The 22912-nt window shown below is 42.2% G+C and overlaps 1 protein-coding gene and 1 non-coding gene across 3 annotated transcripts; both read right to left on the bottom strand.

Annotated features, from left to right (window-relative positions):
* Positions 1–6507: 6507 nt before the first annotated feature.
* On the bottom strand, positions 6508–22853 carry Ubr7 (ubiquitin protein ligase E3 component n-recognin 7). 2 transcript variants are annotated; one of them, XM_020174928.2, is made up of 11 exons: positions 22635–22851; positions 20746–20879; positions 20247–20307; positions 18972–19067; positions 17421–17474; positions 17108–17213; positions 14780–14988; positions 14250–14399; positions 13398–13560; positions 12134–12195; positions 6508–8709 (listed from the first exon to the last, which is right to left on the bottom strand). In XM_020174928.2, the coding sequence occupies exons 1-11, from the start codon at positions 22782–22784 to the stop codon at positions 8617–8619; spliced, it is 1278 nt and encodes a 425-aa protein (XP_020030517.1). In that variant the 5' UTR covers positions 22785–22851; the 3' UTR covers positions 6508–8616. The 2 variants fall into 2 exon arrangements, with proteins under 2 accessions (XP_020030517.1, XP_020030518.1); XM_020174929.2 differs by lacking the exon at positions 14250–14399 and having other exon boundaries at positions 22635–22853.
* Positions 13179–13251, bottom strand: Trnaa-agc (transfer RNA alanine (anticodon AGC)). The gene has a single exon. It is a non-coding gene; the product is annotated as a tRNA-Ala (tRNA).
* Positions 22854–22912: the final 59 nt, after the last annotated feature.

Below are 22912 nucleotides of genomic sequence, written 5' to 3' on the forward strand. Positions count from 1 at the left end.
GTCTAGGATTCTGGGGCGGGGGAGGGAGGAACATGCAGGGGGAGGGAGGATTGGCAGGCAGAGTCTAAACAGAGGCGAGAAACTGAAGTCTACCTGAGCTACTGCCATTCCTGACCAGCTTTAGTGAAGATGGAAACTGGAGGGATCATGGTGTGCGGAGGTGACTGTCAGACCAGTGGGGCTGGGTGGGGCTGTCACTATCGGCCAGACCACTCTGTTCCTCTCCAAGGGCCTGTCATGAGAGACTATCAGACACTTAGACTTTTCCCCCACAAGAAGATAGCTGCTCCTGCCAAGGTGGAGGTCAGCTCAAATTTTTTTTTTTCTTGTGGTACTAGGATTTAAACTCAGACCTTCATGCTTGCTAGGCAGGTGCTGTATCACTTGAGCCACTCCACCAAGCTTTTTTGCTTTTAGTTAGATTTTGGATAGGGTTTCAGTGTCTGGGTCCTCCTTGGATGATGATCCTACCTATGCCTTTTGCATAGGTGGGACTACAGGCTTGTATCACCACCCCTAGCCTCCTTTGCTCTTAAGGACTTTCAGCCTCTACTGGGCACTACTTTCTCTAGGTTTAGAAGTGAGTTGTGTGGTTCTGCTCTCCCTCTCACCTGCACTCCTTGCGTCAAACTCAGCTTTATACATGACACTGACAATGTCATTGACATTGGTCATGGGCCTCACCTCCATCTTGACTTCAATTCCAGGACCCAGCAGGCCCATAGTCCTCTGTTTATTGGGTCTCAGAAAGCCAGAGCTCACCGGTTCATATAACTGCATTCATTCCCTCAAAGCCCTGTGTTTTCCCCAACATCAGGAGTAAGATGGCTGTCCACCTGTGAGGCCTCTGCAGAGCCTTGGGTTTGGGGCCGTCATGACTTGTCTCTAAGCATTGGGAAAAATGCATCCATAAAGTTCAAGTATGCTGATAACCACTGCTCGATTGTGTCAGGGCTCTGAAGTGTGAGAAAGGAGAGGCCCTGAAACCCCGCCTGGGCGAGGATTACCAGGGAGTGCCTGTAGGATCCTGCCTCTGCCAGTACTGGCCAGAGTACTGACTCTCAGGCCACGCCCTCCTGTCCAGGGTGTCACTCAAACCCTTCATGCACACTCTTTTGTCTTCTCATAGAGTTCTGGCCTCTGCCTTCCTCCTATCCCCTCCAGGGTCGTCCCACTCCCAGAGCTGTTAGCCACCCCACTTCACTTGCCTTTGACCTTTGAGCATTGGACGTATTCATCTGGTATGCTGCAGGTGAAGTTGGGCTGGGGAGGCTGAAGACAGCCCCATAGCCATGGCATCAAGGTCCCCAGCCCCACAAAACCTTGGTGTGGCCCCCTCATCTGTGCACCCTCCAACGAATTTCTTTTCAGGAGAGACTAGGATAATTGGCAAATTTGATTGGTAAGGTCTTCTTATATAACATGGGGCATTCCGCACATGTGCTTCTACTATTTCTGGGTGTTTAACTGTACATATGAGATACAACCAAAATTCATACGGTTTTAAGTAGAGGGCTTTACCTGAGAGGTCAGATTAAGGACAGATTCCCCTTTACTGGGCATGCGCCACTTTCTGATATAAACCAGCTAAGAGATTCCCTTGTCTTTTTGGGGAATTTACAGCTGCGGAGGAATTTATTACTGCAATCCTGACCATAAAATGACCATAAGAGAGGATGTCTAAGGTTGGTGCTGGGCAGGGAGAAGAGTCAAGCATGGAAGGTTGAGTGCCATGGTATTTTTGGTCCCCCGCCCTCTCGCCCCATTTAGTCTGCCTTAGTCAGAAAATCCAAGATGCTGCAGATGACGCACACAGGAGGTGGGTGAGTTCAACAGGAATGTTACTTAGGTCACAGGTTCAAATGTAGACTATGCTAAGACAGACCCCCAAAGACATGGGAGGATTGTAAAGGGACCCAGTGCTCTGCAGGGGTGTTCAATGATTCATCTGAAAATTCTTATTGTGTGTCCCCTGTGCACTTGACCCTGCACAGCAGAGGCCATGGTGACCTCAGGAGGGACCTACTCTCAGGATGCTTGCTGTAGGATGCTCAAAACACTTTCCATGATTGTCTCATCCACTCAGCATCCTCTACAAAGAGCCTCACCAAACCCATGGCATCTGAGACACCTGGGCTCCATCTTGCTTAGTTCCCTTGAACTAGTCTTGCTCCCTGGGCCTTGGTTTCCTCACCTGTCAAACAGTAGTAATAACAGGTGACACTTAGCGCTCACTGCACTAGGCACCTAATCCTCAGTGCAACCCAGTGGGGCGTAAGTATCATTCCAATTTAGCAGATGAGGAAACTGAGGCATAGAGACGAATGCGGCCAGTAAGATCTGGGAGCAGGTCTGTCCAGCCCCGCATGGGGTGTTCTTGCTGCTACATTATGTACTGCCCTTGTCCCAGCTGCTAGTGGGATATCCTGAGCTCTGTTGCCCACAACAGTGGGCGGCCCTAACAGATCCTGGGCCTGCGTTGAGTCCTGGGCTCTTCAGGAGGCAGTGAGCCTCCTCTTGCCCTCAGGCTGAGATGGGTGGAAAGAGGGTTGGGGAGAAGGACGTCTTTCCCTTTACTTCCTGATACAAGTCTACCTGTGTTGGCAACACCACCTCACCCTGCTGCCATCCAGCCCCTGTGTTGTGTGCAACGCTGCTGGTGGGTGAAGGAACCGCACCTCCTTCAGGGTCACATCTCTCATGAGGAAGTCAGGCTGGAGTCATTTGTGCTTCCTGGAAGGTTTAGAAAAACCTCCCTGGAGTGGGTTAGATGCTGAAGAGAGTCCAATTCCATCCTGTAAGTCACAAACCAAATCAAGAGAGACAATATCCCGCTTCCCAACCATGACATCCTGATTCAGGCAAAGGCGATCATGGTGCAGCTGCCCTAGGTGCCCACCTCAGTGAGGCCAGGCTAGTGGACTAGCAGCAGCAGGGCCTGGGGTCAGGTGCACTGTCTTCTGTACATTGCCACTGACTAGCAGGGGTATCTCAGCCTCTCTGGGCCTTGGTTTCCACATCTAAAACTGAGGATGGTAGGCACTAGGCCAGAGCCTGCACTATAATGAGTGGGGAAGCAAGCCCCTGACCTCCCTGGATTTATGGTTTAGTGGGGAAGACAGACACTAACTAAGCAAATTAACTCACATATGTGTCACTACCAACCAAGCTAAGTAAATGTTCTTCCCCCATGAAGTAGGGATTTGAATATGAGTCACATCGTAATAGGTCAGACCAGCTCCACCCATAATTAAGAGGTCACTGAACCCAGATGGAAGCAGGAGCGACTCAGTGAGCGGCATTTGACCTGCAAAGGGACCAAGAAGGGACCCTGGGAAAGGAAATTAGTGGCTTTTGACTCTGAAACTTTTTCAAATGATCTATGTGGAATATCTGCATCTTACCATTCTAAAGCACATCTCTGTCCCCAGGTCACTGGCACTCTTTATAGCTCCAGGCCTGCTCCATGGATGAGCTTTCCCAGCCGGAGCTGAGACATTTCCTTCCTCAAACATGGGGTGGCCTTGAGATGGTGAGGCCTCTGACAATGGAAGCTTTTGGATGCACCTGGGGCGAAAGGACCTAAGATTATGCACAACCCAGGCCACTGTTGAGCCCAGGGGTCAGGGCGCTCAGGACCCTGGTGTCTAGAACAGGACTTCGTCCTTCTCTCCTCTAGGGGGAGTTAGCGATGTCCCGAACCCGGGCTACTATCCCTCCAGTGGGATTGGGATATTGCCCAAGGCAGTAGGGTAGAGGCAATGAAACCATGGCAATGTCCCTCAAAGACTGCTCAGACACTCAGGTCAATGCAACAACATTTATTTGCACTTCAAATGCACACTTACAAGCTCCAAGAGGGAGTCACAGCACACAGTCAGTCGCCGCAGCAGGCAAGGCTTGTGCTCCACGGAGGGGGAGCCTGCAGGCAAAGTTAGCACTCCACAGGGGAGCCCAGCCCAGCTGCCAGCAGTCAGCTCAGCTCGTTGGGGCTGAGAGCTGAGAATGCCGGGAGCTCAATCCACTCGGGAGGGAGAACTGTCACACAGCAGGGCCTCTCTTACTCAGGAGAGAGAGTCCCTCTGGCAAGGAGAGGCGCATGCAGGAGAGAGCCCCTTGATGCCAGTGTACCATTGCTCATGAGGACATTGGAGAGCACATTCCGCTGTGCCCTCAGCAGGTGTCCTTTTTAATGTGATTATCTCCTCCAGGGTGTTCCTCTCTTATGTCATTTAGTCCTCTGCTGATTGGTTACACCCAGAAGTGGGGGCCTCGGCGCTCAGCTCTAGACATCATCACATCTTAGCATAAGTGTAGCCATATTGAACGCCATATTGGTTTCGTGCATTATCAGTCCTGTCCATTACAGATGGTGTCCTGGTGTTGGCAACAGCTATTTATCTATAGTCCAGAGGTCTGGTAGCTCCCTGATTCTAAATTGCAGTACAGCCAAAGTACAGACAAACTTTGCAGCTTCTTAAGTGAGGCTTTATGTTCTCTACACTCCCCACCCAGGCGGCCTACCTCACTCCAAAAACAGTGCTTGCTGTGGAAGGATCCAACAACAGGGTGGCTGTCGACCTTCTGCTTGTCCAATGGGACTGGTGGTCAGCTGGGTCTGTCTTGAGGCCTGAGGCAATGGCAAGACAGGGAAGACAGAATGCTGGCCCCTGAAGGAGGAAAACACAGTTGAGAGAACCACATGCAGGAGGAAAGATGGCAGAGCAGAAGTGAGACTCGAGTGAGGGAGTCAGGACAGAGCTGCTAAAAGGTGCAAAAGAGCCACCTTTCCTGCCTGAGAAAGCTAGGGCAAAACTCTGGATAGAAGGCCAATGGAGAAATCTAGAAAAAGCTTCTAGGCTTTATCTATGGGAAGACGCAAAGAATGGGAGACCTAGGAATGAGTGGTGTGTGAAATGGTGCGAACTGTCCCTAGATGGCTCGAAAGCAGAAGGTGGGGAACTGTTTGTTCAGTGTTCTGTGCTGTGGGAAAGTGTACTAGTTGCCCAAGTTTCAGGTGAGGCAGACTTGGACCAGTTCTCAATGTCTGAATCACCAAAGCCCTGGTTTCTCCACCTTGTCTGGCAGGATGTTGAGTCTCCTAAGGTTCATTCTCCTCTCTCCAGCTTTATGCTTGTAGGTGGATGTGACTAGTGCCCTTCCCCCAACCAACACATATGGTAGGTAAATGGAGGGGCAGAAAGCTAGCTGAAAACCAGAACACTGCAAAGGCATGGGTTGGAGGCATGGGAGCTCAGGGCACTCCAGTCATGAGAAGTGAGGCTGGGGACTCTGTGAGTCTCTTTCAACCTAGGAGCTGTGGTCAGAAACACGGAACAAAGCCTTATCAAATGCCCCTGGTTCAGAGGCAGAAGAGAAGTGTCAGGAGGAGTAAGGGCTGGATGCCTCTAAGACCAAGGCTTGTCTAGCAGCAGCTGAAAAGTAACCCAAGTGGGAGATCTGGCAGTCTGGCTCCCAGATGGCATTGACCCAAGGTGCTGCACTATAACTTTCTTGACTTGTTCTTGGGTTTTCTTGTGCTTCACAAGGGTCCTTTAAGGGAGCAAGGAAAACTGCAGTTCTGATAGTGATGACTTAGCCTTGAGTTTTTAGTTGTATGAGCAGCTCCAGGGCTGGAGAAAACACCTCATCCACCACAGTTTAACTCACCAAAGGGGTGAAGACCATATTTGAAGCAAGAATTGAAGGAGGTCAAAGATAGACCTCTTCACTAGCTTTCCATTGTTTATGCTTCTTTAAGAGATGGGGTATGGGGGGGTAGATGAGGGAGAATACTGGAGGAGGGATGAATATAATTAAGCCATATTGAAAGCACATATGTAAATGTCATAATGAAATCCCCCTGTACAGCTAATACATGCTAATTAAAAACAAAATGATGGTGTCTAGTGACGTTGCCAGGTTGTCCCCAAACTCCAGAGCTCAAACAATCCTCCTGCCTCAGGCTATGCTTACTTTTGAAATAAGGGCTATCAAGCTGGCACCAGTGGCTCACAGATATGATCTTAGCTACTCAGGAGGCAGAGATCATGAGAACAGCAGTTTGAAGCCAGCCCAGGTAAAAGGTAAAAAGTTTGCAAGATCCCATCTCAAAAAAAGGGCTGGTATAAAGGCTCAAGGTGTAGGACCTGAGTTCAAGCCAGTATAACAAAAAAAGGTGGGGGCGGCTAACAGGTACATTAACCTCACTTTTCCCTTCGGCCATGGGCCCCGTCCTCTCATTCCATACCTGACCACATTGTGTATTGGGCCCACTGCTCTGTGCCCAATACAGAATGAGCAGTGGTACACCTCCCTCCCAGGAGGCACTGGAAAGCCAACAGGTAAAGGAACTCTGCTCCAGAGACCCCAGATCAGGTCCCATTTTATACAGCAGCAAGAGTACAGGGCAGAACAGTTGTTGGGAGACACCCATGCTCACTTTCTTCTACCTGCAGAGGGAGGCTGTGTAGATCTAAACACAACTAAGAACAATCTGAAAGCAACTATTTTGAATTGGTTTTATTTAGATTTTACAGAAACCTGATTAGAGTTAAGTATATAATTTTAAGTCCAGTAACAATTTCTACAAAAATGTACATCCAATGCCAGAATTCCTTAAATGCAACGAGTATCACATCTTTGTTTTGCATAAAACACGCATTAGTATCAACTGCCACTTTTTGGCCAAAATCAGTCTTTGTAAGAAGAGATGGTCCAATTCAATCAATAAGAAAACTAGTTGTGAACAGGTAAAAAAAAGAGGTTTTCCGGTTAATGTGAAAGGAGGAGCAGTATCTTTCATAAAACAAGCCCTTCAGCACTGGGGTGATTTGTACTACTCTGCTGCACTGTATTGCATCACCTCCCAGACTTGGTCCTGACCTGTCCCGGCAAGAAAGAATTTGCTAAGAGCAAACATTTGGAAAAAAACACATTTTCAGGATGCCATGTACACTAATAGTGCAGCCTTGCAGAAGGGTTCAAAACTTGTTCATCCTTAAAGAGTTTCCAGGCGGCAGACCCCATGTGCTTAACTGCCTTCACAAGTGCAGCTCCGGGTGCACAGGCAACCTTCTGGCTCCACACATCAGCCTTTACAAGGATCTATAATTAAGAGGCTGAGTGCCAAAAAAATATGAGTTGTGTAATTCTGAGGCCCTGATTATTTACAGACCTAGTCCATCTTGTCCAAGGATTGGTAGACAGTCATGCAGACTGCCAGGTACAAAAGGACATTCACGTACACGGCCTAAAATACTTTCACTATATCTCAAAGTATGTCATCTGTTGTCAGGAAAGGCCTTGTTCCTCCAGAGGGAGCAACTGAGGGCTCTCTATGTATCAATAGATCTTTTCCACAGACTGAGGGCTTTAGGGATTTCCTACCAACTGAAAGGACTTCCCCTCAAATGCAGGGTTTTATCAACATTCCATGAGGACCTTCAAAGGAAGACCTCATGGTTATTCGCTCTGCGGACACCACACTTATGTACACAAACCCATCATTTATGCAGCCAAGGCCCTTGCTTGGAATCTCTTCCACAGTCTGCCTCCTCTAAACCTGGGCAGCCACTGCCCTAATCACTGCAAGAAAACCAAGTCAGTATCTTTTGTGTTCAGCACAGAATCAAGGGGAAAATAACTTACTGGGGTTCTAATGCCATTTTCAAAAAAGAACAATATCAAAATAGGTCCATTTTAAATATATGCTTATGAATATCCCTGATAACATAAGGAAATCCAGAGGACTTTGTAAACCACCAAGATTTCACAGGAGTGATACCCGGTCATTTTCTAGGCAGCAGAAAAGGGACTAGGTGTACTGGCAGATTTCTCTCTTGGAAGCCCTGTGAGCACTACAGTACTGAAATGCTAATGTTCGAATGCCAGTAAAATTGAGAATGAAAATTTCACTTTAAATTTATCAGTAAAATTTGGGACAAAGGTTTGCTTCCTCAACTCTATCATCAGTCAATATCCCTGCCTCGTTCAGGCCAGAACATCAGTCCTGGCTACTTTGGAGATTAGCCCAGAGAAGACAAGTTCCAAGATCCCCTTCTAAACCATGACCAAACCTTAGAAGGCAGGGAAGGGGAAAAGTGGCAGATCAGGCCTGAGGAAACTTTGACCCAAGGCACCACGATCATGGGAGTGAGGGGACCTCTAGAGGTTCAGGCTGATAGGAAGAGACCCTTCTGAGATGCCTACAGAGGTCCTGGAAGGCAAATGCTCTGTGGCAAGGTACACACATTCGGGAGTTTAAAAACAAATCATTAAAAAAAAAAAAAAAATTTTTGTGTTTTTTTTTTTTTTTGCTTTCTCAAAACCAAATCAAACTTCTTAACATATAAGCAAAAAGCCCTGGGAATCCTGGGCTAGGAGAACTGAAGTCTGTGGAATAAGTTGCATTTAGTTGAGTCATAAAGAAAGATGCTGGTTGTGAGGTCAGCATAACATTGTGGTTACTGTAGTTAAGGAGAAGGGAGCTTGAGGCCAGAGGAGGAGACTCTCCACAGAGGAAGATCAAAGGAGACCAAGTGTGACACAGGCCTCTTTTACTCTGAAGTTAGTGGCATTTTCACCGGCCTGAATGAGGAAGTGTAATGCTCCACTCTAGCTGCAGTAATACTGCATCACATCCACTCTTCTTCTCTTTTTCGACTGAAATTCTTCAAAGAACTGCTGAATGTCCTCTCTTTTAACAACCTGTCAATAAAAAGCAAAGATTAGGAAAGGGGAACTACATTACACAACAGCAGTAAAAGGTTGGAACATTTGCAAACAAGCAAAATAACATTGCTGATAAGAATTATAGCTACACCTCCACTCACGAAGGGCTTAGGTCTGTATAGGACCATCCTAAGTTGAAAATACCCTAAGGTAAAAATCCATTTAACATGCCTATCCTACAGAACATCAGAACTCAGCAACACAGCATCCTGTAGAGTACAGTGATCCCAGGGCTGACTGGCGACTATGGTTGGTTGTTGCTGCAGCTGCCCAACATTGTGAGAGAGCATATACTGCTAATGGGAAGAGATCCAAATTCACAATTTGAAGTATGGTTTCTGAATGTGTACTGCTTTCACACCATGACAATCTCAGAAAAAATCCTAAGTCAAGCCATCATACACCAGAGACCTTTGCATTTTAATGTGCAATTAATTATATCATCTCCTCTTTACAAAAGGGATCAAGGCCCACAGAAGCTGACTCACTCAAGTCTCACACCTAGGTAGCAAAGCAGAATGGTTTAAACCTTAGCTGTTACCACCTACCTTAGCATCCTATACAAAATGAGACAAAAGCAGTACCTATCTAATGGGTCAGTTGAAGATAAGCCAAGCGATAACGCCTGTAAAACACCACCTGGCATGTGCTAAGTTCTCAATAGACTAGCTGGAAAGGAAAGTGGCAGAGCCAGCATATACACTGAAGAGACAGGTTTCCTAGGACCACTGTCTGCTTTCATTATTACAACTTTCTTTTAGAAATATCCTTCAGATTTGCAAAAATCACCCAGAGAAAACAAGGTCTGTTCTGTTTTGAAATTTGTGCTTTCTTTGATAGCTAACACTGTTTTAAAAAAGGGAACCAAGGTCTGGATGCATAACTTGGGCTTGCTTAGCAAGCTCAAGGCCCTGAGTGCCTTCCCTCCACAAAAGGAACCAAAAACCTTTCACTCCTGGAGCCCAAAATGAAAGATTGCTATATAAACAGAAAATAATTAGGAAAAAAAAATTGAAAACCAAACTTTTGAAGCACTACTTTTTAACACATCTGTCTTATACAATAAATAAATGCATTTTATGCAATATAAGATAAATTTATTTTCTATTTTATGGGGCAAAGGATTTGGAGCATAATACAAAGGTTATGATACTAGCAAGCTAAAATTTATTTTTGTTTTTTTGGTGGTACTGGAGTTTGAACTCAGGGCTTCATGCTTGCTAGACAGGCCCTCTGTCATTTTAGCCACTCTGACAGCCCTTTTTTGTGTTGAATATTTTCAAGACAGTATCACAAACTATTTGCCCAGCTGGTCTTGAGTTGAGATCCTCCTGATCTCTGCCTCCCAAGTAGCTAGGATTGCAGGAGTAAGCCACTTGTACCCAGTGCAAACTAAAACTTAAAAATAAGACAAGGTATGGGGCTGGCAAAGTGGCTCAAGTGGTAAAGCGCTTGGTTAGCAAGTGTGAGGTCCTGAATTCAAACTGCAGTACCGCCAAAAAAAAAAAAAAAAAAAAAAAAGCCATAAAATGCACATAATCAGACAAGGTGTGGTAACTTATGCCTGCAGTCCTAGCTACATGGGAGGAAAAGATTGGGAGGATTGAAGGCCAGCCCACACAAATACTTTATGACAACCCCATTACTAAAATAACTAGAGCAAAATGGACTGGAGGCATGGTTCAAGTGGTACAGTACCTCTTTTGTAAGCAGGAACCCTGAGTTCAAACCCCAATACCACCAGAAATAAAACAAAATAAAAGACAAAGGGGAAAGTACGGATTAAAAAAAAAAAAAAAAAAAGTAAAGTGGGACAACCTGGGGATCTCTGCTCACCCCAAGAGTGAGTCTGTGCTGGCTAATCTGTGCGGGCAATCACAAGAGACAGGTTTCTTAGGTTAAGTACAAAGATAACATATGCTTATTGGCTGGAAGAGGGGCCAGGAGAGTGAAGGAAAGAGGATGTGTAAATGCATGTAAATAAAAAAGGAGAGACAAAGAATAAGCAACAAAGAGGTCAAGCACTCCTGTGTAACATGAAAACATAACTCTCCTGGTGCCCAGAAGCAAATGCTGCTAACCTGCTCAGATGGCAATGCTAGTGCTGACAGCCACAGCGCAATCTTGTGGCAGAGCCCGTCCTAGAACCCTGTGATTGGATTTGATCCCCAGCACAGAAAAACAAAACAAAGCAAAAGTAATGGTAACTTGCAACAACTTTCTGAAAGTAGAGCACTTACTGGTTCAAGAACATTGTCCAATACTCTGGTACACACCACCAGCTCGTACACCAGTTTCACAAGCACCAAGAGGGAAATTGCTGGTTAGCTGGCAAAGAATTAGAACCTCTAACAGATTCAGGGTCTAGAAAGCTAACACATTCTGAGGCAATTGTAGCTCAAAGCTTTAATGTCTTGAGCTAAATGGCTTGGGAACTTACAAAATGCTAACACAATACATGGGAATTTCAAAAAGAAGACTCTATCCCTATCTTGGGTTACAAATATTAAACACTGAAAGTCAATAAAAAGAAATACTATCTCTGGCACGGATACCACTGGCAGGTGACATAAAAGCACACAAGTCTTTAAAAGAGTGCAACTTTAGGCTAGGTGCCAGTGGCTCATGCCACTGATCTAGAGGATCAAGGTTCGAGGCCAGCCCAGGCAAATAGTTCAAGAGACCCCATCTCCAAAATAATCAGACCAAAATACACTAGAGGTGTGGCTCAAGCAGTAGAGCACCTGGTTTGCAAGCATGAAGTCCTGAATTCAAACTCAATTCCACCAAAAAAAAAAAAAAAGGTGAGACTTTCTTATGAGCAAGAAAATTTTTTAGTTCCCACTAGTAAAGGTTTTCCTATTCTAAACTATGGTACTCACAATTCCAGAAAAGGGTTTGGTTTTAATTTTTCCTGCCCATTTTCCTCCTCCTCCCAAGGACCCTTGGTTTAAGATCACTCAGCACAGTCAGTGTCCCCGATTCCTTCCAATGGCCTTCTCCTCACACACAGCTATTCCAGACTCTGAGAGCCAGCTCCTGTACCTCATTGCTTGGGGCTGTCAGGGGCTGCTGAGGACTCAGCATGTCCCTTGCTATTTATCTGCTCTTTATGATCCCCTTAGCCTGCCAAAACCTGTACAAACAGTTTCTGCATTAAATGTTCAAGTACTCAGTCAAGCTCACTTGCAATCCCAGGACTTGAGAGGCTGAGGAGAGAAGATCAAGAGTTCAAAGCTTGCTGAGGCTACATAGTAAGATCTGTCTTTCCACTCACCATTCCCAATAAGCAAAATAAATGTTCAAATATTCCATTTAAGTTGTAATTTTTGTAATCATCAAAGAAAATAGTTAATCAAAAAACAGAGCTATGATTAAGATTCTTTAAAATTCAACATACCGTGCCTTCATCAGCAAATCTCTTCAGATAGTCTTTAAGTTCAGTCTTCAAGTCATTGTATTCTAAATCAAAACCATAAAAGTACTTGAAAAAAACAAAGTAACTACCATTGACTGTTGAGTATGTAACAGTTTAAATCAATTTTTTTAAGAAAAACCTGCACTTGTTCTTATTTTCTCCCAAATCCTTTGGACTTCCTTCATTTTGATATCTGGGGCCCCTGCCTTCAATAATGAGAACAACAAAACAAAAATAAAAACACAAAACCCAGAAATATCCTTATTACCATAAACATTGAGAATTTTGTAGATTCTTACAAAATGTCTCTGCAATTCAGGTACTTGAAATAACTTTGGGCTCATCAAACATTAAGTTTAAAAATTCATGCACTCATATAAGTTTGTGTTATGTGCAAGGTATCTTGAGGACTATAAAATCTCTGAAACGCAGCCACTATCATCAAAACCTGTGGTCTAAGGTTAAAGTAGGGTGGGGCATGGCTTAAGTCGCTGGGTGCAAACACAAGGCCCTGAGTTCACACTTCAGTGACACCAAATTAAAATAAAAAGAAAGGAATCAAATATATAAATAAAAGACAGAAATTCCCAATTCCATAAAAAAGACACAAGGTCATGATGGCACCCAACTGGAAACTGACTGGAATAGAAATAAGTCAGGCACGATGGGGCTTGGGGTTATTTTCCCTTCCAGTGGTTTCCTGTGACCCACTGAAGCAACCTCAAGAGCTGTCAAAAAGCTGTTAAACTTTGCTCAAATGATGACATATAAATGCTCACAGAAAATTACTTTAATGGGTGGAACAATCTTCTACTCCTCTTTCATTCAAACATCTACCTTAATCAAAATAGTACATACTATAGTTTCTCAAACGTAATTATTTTAGCATGAAACTCTGAGTCAATAGCAGCTAAATACTCAGCAATATTAAAGTCAAGTAACTATAGTTGAGGCCTACTACATAATTCAAATTTTAACTTTTTTGCATAAGATTCAAATCTATCTGTTTATTAAGATTATTTCTTTTTGGCAGTACTGGGGTTTGAACTCAGAGCCTCATGCTTGCTAGGCAGGCGCTCTACCACTTGAGCCACTCTGCCAGCCCTGTGTTCTTTTAACATGGTGAAGGAAACGTGATGAGCTTTATGAACTTACACGCACGCGCATGCACGCACGCGCGCACACACACACACACACACACACACACACACACACACACACACACACACACACACACGGTATTTACCACAAATGAGTTCCACTTGCTGGACTCTGTTCATGCTGCTAAGGGTATCCATTAAAGGGTCCCTCCTCTCAGTCGCCTGGTCAACCTTGCCCTTGTTTTCATAAGCCAAAACTGTGTCATATTCATCTGTCAGGAAGAGGACATCTAGATCTCCATACATGTTCTTTAAAAAAATAAAACCAGATTCCTATTAGAACTGTAAGTCATCTCCAGAAAGTCAACTTCTTGAGAATTACTAAAAACTTATTTATTTTAAAACTAGCACCTAAAAAAATCTGAGCCTCTTAGCAGAGAGTTGCTTGAAGGATTTATACTTTTTGCCAAATCTTTTTCCAAAACCTTCCAATTTCTAGTGGATGTTGTATGGTTTATGAGATCTTTATTTAAAAACTACTGCCTTGGGCTGGAGGTGCAGGTCAGATGGTAACACAAGGCCCTGAGTTTAAACCCCACTACCACTCCCTCCCCCCAAAATTAAAAATTTAAAAATTAAAAACAAAAAATTCCAGAGGGCTGGAGGTGTGGTTTAAGTGGTAGAGTGTCTGCCTAGCTAAGTGCAATGCCCTAAGTTCAAACCCCAGTACTGCCAACAAAATAAATGAAAATTACTGACACTACAACTTTCAATTGTGTTCCAAAGCAACTCTATAGAAGAGGTAACAAGTGCTATTTTCCACTAAAATTAAAATAATAAAAAGCAGTGCATAATTCTTATTTTCTTCTACAAGAATTCAGACTACAAGCACAAAAACTTCATAAATTTGCATAAAAGAAAAAATGTGAAAGTCTCTTACACTTCTACATCAATTCTATAAAGATACAAATAAACATCAACCTTAATCAGATACTCACCAGACAGTCTTGGCAGGTGCATAGCTGGCTGCGCCAGTTCAGGGGCCAATAAGTGGCAGTGTCTTTCTTTACAAACTGCTTAGCTTTGAGCTCCTGAAGTCTGCAGCCAGACTGTAATTCTGTGTTGAGGCACTGATTCTTAAACACTGTCTGAAATAAAATTAAGGACTTTTTTTGTTTGTGGGATTGGGGTTTGAGCCCAGGGCTTCACGCTTGCAAAGCAGACGCTCTACTACTTGAGCCACAACTCCAATCAATTTTTTGCTCTGGTTATTTTGGGGTTTGCCCAGGCTGACCTCAGAACAGTGATCCTCCCGACCTCAGCTGCTCAAGTAGCTACGATTACACGCTTGAGCCACTGGCACCTGGCTAAAATTAAGTTTTGAAGTGTTTTAAAACTATCATAGTTTTTGTAGTTCAGATTTTATAAAGGGCTTTCTTTATGCAAAGATTATAAATGAAATCCAAAGAAACAGAGCTCAGAGAATTACCAGTTTCATTTCTTTTGTGGCTTGTACTTCATTTATTACCTGTGGATCAGATTCAGAACTAGAGCTGGTACATGGCTCGTTATTCTGCTCTGCTTTAATCTCCTTGACAGTATTCTCTCCATGTTGTGGAGCATCCTCTTTGAGGGTGTTATCTTGATGATCTCCATTTTCAGGCTTCATAACTTCCTGATCACCTATTCCATCAACATTCAGCACCAACCCATCATCCTCAGCAGATATTTTTGTTACTGTGGGTTCAATGAAAACAAAGATGCACATAGATATCCACAGATCTATATGACAAAGAAATCACTTATTCTGATTTTAAAATATTTCAGAATCTAAAAAAGAAGAAAAGTCAGCCTTATTCCCTGGAATAATGAGCTAGGAGATACCAACTTTCTTTAGGTTATGCTTGCCTTATTCAAGTAATTAAATAGTTCATTTAAAAATATTTATCACTACTTAAACACTTTATAGGTGAACTACAAAAGAATATATCATATGTGTTAAAGAGAGATGAGATGGGACTGGCAGTGTTGCTCAGGTAGAAAAGCACCTGTCTAGCAAGCGTGAGGCCAAGAGTTCAAACCCCAGTACTGGGAGAAAAAAAAAAAAAAGGTAAGAAAACAGAGTAATTTAACTAAAAATACCAGCTTTTTCTTAGGGAAGAGGAAATCAAAAAGGATGGGTGTAGATGCAAAAAGACTGTGGAGAGAAGAGAAACAGAAAGGGAGCAAATGTTGGATGATGGCATTCAAGTTAATAGCAGATGAAGCCATCTGCTGATAGGGAAGGAAATGAAGGCAGATAAGATCAATCAAGATAACCCATTTGGGGATGGGGATGTAACCCTTTCCTAGCATACACGAGACCCTGGGTTTTATCCCCAGCACTGCAAAAACAAAACAAAACAACAAAAAAGAAAAAAACAATGAATGAGAAATACATATAGGTCTAGTGTCTGTGGAAAAATGAGATATATAACTGCAAATGGGTATGAACAAAGAGTATACCAAGTTTAAGAACCTTCAGGCAAATCAAAAGCATAGGATGAGAATTTAGGCATAACCATGCTGCTTGTGGCTTATATGGTGAAGTCCCCAAAGGTAAGAAGGGCAAGAAGAGGCCACAGGAGCAAACAGTATGAGCAACTACCACCTTAAGATATTTAATGTCACAAAAAAAAAAAAAAAAGGAAAAAATGACAAAAAAAGACATTTAAGACCATTCATTGCTGATTAGCTGTTTTTACTCAATTTCTTAGCGTGTAATAAAAACAGCAGATAACCTAGATAGCAAACTGTGTCACCATCTGTTCTGGCCTAAATATTTATATTCTTCCCAAATTCACACATTAAAACCCAATCTCGAATGCAGTAATATTAAGAGGTACAGCCTTTAGAAGGTGATTAGGTCATAGGGCTTGCTCTTGAGACAAATTAGCGTCCTTATAAAAGAGACTCAAAGAAGCCTGTTTGTGCTTTTCGTCATTTGAGAATCCACTGAAGGCTTAATCTACAAGGAATGGGCCCTCACCAAATACTGACTCTTCTGGCACCTTGACCTTGACTTGTCAGCCTCCAGAACTGTAACTAAATTTCAACTGTTGATAAATGACCCAAAATGTATTTTGTTATAATACCCCAAATGGACAAAGACACTGCCACCTCCCCAACCAATATCATGTCTTACATTTAACAACGAATTTTAGTTCTATTTATCTTTCAAAATCTGTCTCCCCCATTTTCTCCGATAATGGTCTCATCCATACCCTACATCTTACCATTCAAATTCTCATTTGTTTTTGGTAGGCTCTTAGCCAGGGTATAATCACTGTGTGGAGAAGGAACATATCCTATCCAATTTTCTAGGCAGAAACCCTACCACTTGAGCCACGCCCCCAGCCCTTTTTATTCTGCTTTTTTTTTTTTTGGAGTTTTAATAAGGATTTACTTTTAGTGTAACAGGATAAAGGAGGGAGAATGAAAAAAGGGCGAAACATTTCCGCTCCCCATACAGGAAATGGTTAAATGATGGTTCTTTTCAATAGCCTTTATATTTTCAGAGCTGGGGGAAAATAACCTAATCCTCAGACAATGGTTTTTGGATGGGTAAGATGGGTGCTGTTTGTTATTCTAAAACATGGAGATGTGATCTAAGCCTACCCAAAACACAGGGACAACAGGTAATTTTACGACTTTCCTTTGCCAGTCATGCCTTCTAATTTTCGGTCTCTACACAAGTTTATAGCTTTTAACATCCCAAGGGAGGAGGTTTTATTCCATTCCATTTTGTATACCTCAAAAGTCCAGTTAAAAATAGTTGCATAAGTTTGTGTCACACCAAGTTTGCAGAAACACCTACCTGCCAATTGTGCAGCATAAGCCCACAAGAAAGAACAATGTTTCATACAAGCCTGGCACACCATCTCTTGGAAATCACCACTCTCAGGGGGAATGACCCCAAGATGCTGTGAATACAGAAAATAAAACAGTTTTCTTGTGGTCTCATATATATCTAAGATGCCTATTGTTTTATAAACAAATATTACAAAAGTACACTGATTATATGTTTAGTTTATTTTTAGAAGGGTAATTATAATGTAAAATAAAATAACTCGAAAGGAAAAGATCCTTCATCTTGTGAAGACATGGCTTTAAAGAGTAAGCTTCCTTACCCTTCCATGGAACCAGTCTTCACAGACTACACACTGAATCATCTCATCTGGAACCTAACAAGAAAAAGGTTGTTAATGATTACTTTGAATTCTGGAGCATGGAATAGAACTAGATATTAAATAATTCTCTATCAACTCTGTGAGACCCCAACCATGTAATAGCAGCCAAAGGGACAAAGAAATTAAATCTGTATAAATTGGTTTGCAAACAATTATCAAAGGTCTTTCACATTTGATTCTCACAAAACTTTATAGATAAAATGGGGCATTCCCATTTTATATAGAAACCTAGAACCAGGGAAGGACAATAAATTGACCACTGTAGAATATGGCACTTGGGACTTTGAACCAAAACATGCTGCCAAGTAAGACAAAAGTAAATGTTACTAACTCTTGATGATATGGACAACTTCTATTTGAATAAATAAAATAAACTTGTGTATTAGGAAAATTACATGCCAAAAGACAAACTATTTGAGGAATAATTTTTCTTTTATTTCTAGGCTTTTATACTCTTATATTTATTAATTAACTCCCTAGTACTGGCTGTTGTCCTTTTACTATGACAGTATCGTTCTTTCTCCCTCCCTCCCTCCTTTCCTTTTTCTTTTTTTTCTGGGGTTTGAACTCATGGGTTCATGCTTGCCAAGCAAGTGCTCTAATGCTTGAGCCATGCCTCCAAGTCCATTTTGCTCTGATTATTTCGGAGATGGGGTCTCTCAAACTATTTGCCCATGCTGGCCTTGAACCAATCCTTCCAATCTCAGTCTCCCAAATAGCTAGGATAACAGGCACGAGATGCTGGCACCCAGATAGGTTAACTAACTTATGGCATGTCAAATGTGGGATACACTGCAGTAGTCAGAATGAGATATATTTGTACTGTTTAACATGGAAAGATGTATATGACATACTGATAAGTGAAAAAGGCCAACTTCAGAAATGTGTGGAATTTTTATCTTTGTTAAAATTACACATTGAAACACACATTCATTCAAACACTTTTATATGCACAGAAAAAGGCCTGAAAATATACACTTGGGAGGTAAGAACCATAGGAATGAGGAAGAACGCTTTAAATGTTATTTATATATTTTTAAATTTTTTGATTTTTTTTTTTGGTAGTACTGAGATTTGAACTCAGGGTTTTGTGTTTGCTAGGCAGGCACTCTATCACTTGAGCCACACCTCCAGCCCTCTAATGGAAATTTTTAAGAGGATCCAGTTTGTACACTTTTCTTTTCTTCCAGGGAGGCAAGAAGTTGAAAGTCATTTCTCAGAAAACATATGGAGTTGAGGCAGGCAGGCAGGCATGAAAAAGAGAGAAAGGAACAAAGTTCTGGCCTTGGGAAAGTCCTCTCATATTTTTCATTCCTATGAGGTACAAATGAGAAAAGTAGCTGAGATCTGTACCAGTTGTAGGTCCAAGTGAGATGCATAAGAAAGGGAAAATGTACAATCCTTGAGCATCCTGAAATGCTCCAGAGGTCTCTGTTTAAAAGAGGCTGAAGAGATGACACAGCCCAAGGTTTTAACCTCCAATTCTCTTACCTCATCATCAGGATCAGGATAAGGTCTCTTGCAAATGCAGTACAATCCAAAAAAGTTGTCATTGTACTTATTACCAGAATTTACTTTTGCTTTGTCCTGAAAGATAGTATTAATTTCAGCATATACTATGGTCTAATTTCAAGTATAATTTTATGCATCAAAAAATTTACACAATGAATAAATCTGTTCATTAAATATTTTCCTCCCAGAAGCTAGTCTTTAACTTTCAAGTCTAAAGAAAAAAAAAATTCAAGAAAAAAAATTTCATTAAAGAAATACTTTTTCCAAAATACATGGAAAAAGCAAAATTTATTTTCTGTATCTTATTCATAGCAATTGGGGGAAATTGAATATACCCATTCAATAAAGTGAAGATAAAAGTTAATTAAATATATTATCAACTATGTAAACTGACACTGGCTTGGAATTTCAAGATGCTTCTTTATATATGCTATGATAGCCAAACCCTCCCTCAGGTCACCAGGGAACAGAAAGGAGGGAAAGAAATTGTTTATAACTAATCTTCAAAGGAGAGGGGAAATGTGACAGTTTTAGCAATTGTGATCAAACAATGTAACATTCCTTACTTTCTCTTTTATCTCTGCTATTTCACTAAAATTAATTATATAAGCACAGCTTTTACTAATCAAAATACACTCAAAAAAGTTCTGTGTGCACAGCCCACATTAATTATTACCAAGCTTTATTATCTAGTTTTAAAAGTCAGATCCTTGCTCTAAAAGTCTCAGCATGAGCATAACTAACATAAATAAACCTGAATCACTTTAAAGAACATCCCCTGCCTCTGCAAACCTTTCATATTATTTACACTCTGTGTTATAGGCTAGGTACAGGTTATCTAATTTTTCCAAAATAAAGTAAAAAAAAAAATATATCCATTTGCAAAGAATAAGCAAAAGGACCTGTTTTTGGAAAATATTTGGTTTCTACCCACTCCAATAAATATCAACTGCAGTTCCTTTAAATGTATTTGTAAGCCAGGCTGTAGTGGCTCACATCTGTAATACTAGCTACGCAAGAGGCAGCGGATCAGGAGGATTGTGGTATGAAGCCACTACAGGCAAATAGTTCTCCAGACCCTATCTCCAAAATACCCAACACAAAAAAGGGCTGGCAGAGTGCCTCAAGTGGTAGAGTTCCTGCCTAGCAAGCATGGGTACCACTAGCAAGCATAGGTACCACTAGCAAGCATGGGTACCACTACCAAAAAAAAAAAAAAAAAAAAAGAGCATTGTAGTTATAGTGGTTACTTACAGGAAATAATTTGCATTCCAAATTTTTAAACTTGCTGTTTCCACAATCACAACGAAAATTTCTGAAAAAAGGAGGAAGAGCCAATTTTATTTTACTTTCAAAACTAACAGGTACTTCTTTAAACTCAAATCATAGTCTCTTGCCTTTTGATTCATTTTTAGGATCTAAAAAGTAACTTTGGTTGCTGTTCATGTATGTGGTTTAGAATTTCCAAGAACATAACAATAAAAGATTTTACAATTTTGGAAATATACATAAAGACGTATCTACATCACTTACACACAACAGAATAATGGCAGAAGGATGATTAGTTTGACTTTTTACCATAATGTTTTAAAAGGTTCTGTGGAAAAACCATTCCCTCCCATTATATTATATAAAGCAATATTAAATTTTACTTGTGCACAACTACTTTGAATGGAAAAAATAAGACTAAGAAAAAAACGTACTTGGGAAAGAATCTAAACATTTAGAAAACATTCAGCAACAATCTGTTTACCTTTTCGTGTATAGTTCAAATAGTTTATGACTTCCATGGCATTCATAACTGCAAGCAAGACAAATTCCTGCTGGTTCTTCTCCCTCTGGGGTGCAGGTACTACAGGCATATAGTGCTTGTCTTTTTACTGAGCCCTAAAATTCAGCCCCCCAAACAGACGAGAATAAATTATTGAAAGAGCATAGTTACCTAACACCAATGCCTAAGATGTGAGATATAATTAAAATCAGATTATCTGATCAAGATCTTCCTGTAAAAAACATTAAGACTATTAAAAAAGTTTGTATCACAGAGTACCAAAACACAGTTGCAAATACTCTATCTATACTAATGCCTGTTTTCATACAATTTTTCTTAAAGTGATGGAAGTTTAAATTTGTGAATCACCTGTGAATAAGGTGAACTGCTAAATCATTATAATATATGAAAATGTAGGTGAATATGTTTAGGCTTAGGAAAGCAGTATCATATTTTAATTTTAGAAAACACTGTAATTCAACCAAAGAGGAAAAACAATGCATGAAAAGAATCCCTGTGATTTTTAGGGGATGCACACTGAAACATCTAGAAATGTCATGTCATGATGTTTGCAATTTATTATCAAGTGGTTCAAAAAGAAAAAAAGAAAAAGTGGCTGGGAGCTAGTGGCTCAAGCTAACTACTTGGGAGGCTAAGATGGGGATAACTGAAGTTGGGTGGACCGAAGTTGGGCCTCGAACTTTGAGGCCAGCCTGGACAAATACTTCTTGAGACACCCATCTCCAAAATAACCAGAGTAAAATGGACTGGAGGTGTAGCTCAATGTAGCTCAAGTGGTAGAGCATCTGCAAGTAAAAAGCCCTGAATTCAAACTCCAGACCCACCAAAAACAACTTACTTTTAAGTTGTCTCAACTTATTTATAGATTTAACTTTATTCTTTCAACTTAATAGATTTTAAAATGTTTCAAAATACAAAGATGGAAGGAAAAATAGGCAAAACTTAGAAATCTTCATGAGGGTTATCTTCCTCCAGGACGGACACACAGGCAGACTTCTAGGATGCTAGTAACAATGTATTTGTTGACTTGGGTGTTGGGTACAAGCATATGTTCATTTCTTTTTCAAGCCACCCAACGACTCAAGCAAATTTTCATGTTTTCCTACAATAAAATTCTTAAGGAAATTCACCTTATAAAGCTAACTACATTTCAAAAACAGCTTACATATAGACTTAACATCCTTCTCCCCACCTCACCAATGGAAATCAGGGAAAAAGTCGCTTCAGTGGTGATTAAAGGTTTTAAATACCAGTCATTCTCTCCCCTTCCTTGCCAGGGCCACCTAATGTTCTCGTTCCGTTCTATTTCCGGGAGAGGGGGTGTCACACTGCACATAGATCCGGTACTAGCCTGTGTTAGCGCGCACACATCTACAAAGTACTAGCTTTCAGTTAAACTACATTGCAGCGCTGTGCAGGAGCTCGTCCCACAAAGGAAGATGTTCAAATCCAGGGCTCTTTCCTTTAAGTCTGTATTTTGATACCTCCCCCCCCCAGCCCAATTCGGTCCCTAATAAATATTCTTAGGATGAAAAAAGTACGGCCAAAGACGTTTGGATTTGAGAGCATGATTTTGTGCAAGGCAGCCGGGCCACCAAGAAGAGACTAAAGAAGTGGCTCCATCCAGGGCCAAAGCCTACGGAACCCTGCGCAGCCTGGCGGAGGAAGACAGCGAGGAGGGAGGGCTCTGCTGCAACCCAGAACGCCGAAGATAAAAGAGCAGCCGGGCCCGGGCAAGGGACGGCACCATGGGCGGGATGGCCGCGGCAGGCGGGAATAGAGAATACAGGCGGGGAAGACGCTGGTCGGAGGGAACCCCGGGAGAAACGAGGCCCGGGCCGCGCGCCCACCTGCGAGTAGGAGCACTTCTCGGCGTCGCTGCCGCCTAGGACGGCGCACGCCTCATTCTCCAGCTCTTCGTCCTCCTCCAGTACGTCGACCAACGACACCACGGGCTCCAGCTCCGACAGCCGCCCGGCGGGCCCCTCGGCTCCGGCCATCCTCAACTGTCACCCGCACTCCACCTCGGCCCAGGCGGAGGCGGGAAAAAGCAGCCGTAAGGGGCGTAGCGGGGAAGGCGGGGCCTCAGTGCCAGGAACCAATCCCAAAGAAGGAAAGCGAAGGAAGG

Source organism: Castor canadensis, chromosome 3, assembly GCF_047511655.1.
Source record: "Castor canadensis chromosome 3, mCasCan1.hap1v2, whole genome shotgun sequence".
In the NCBI taxonomy this organism is placed as follows: Eukaryota; Metazoa; Chordata; class Mammalia; order Rodentia; family Castoridae; genus Castor; species Castor canadensis.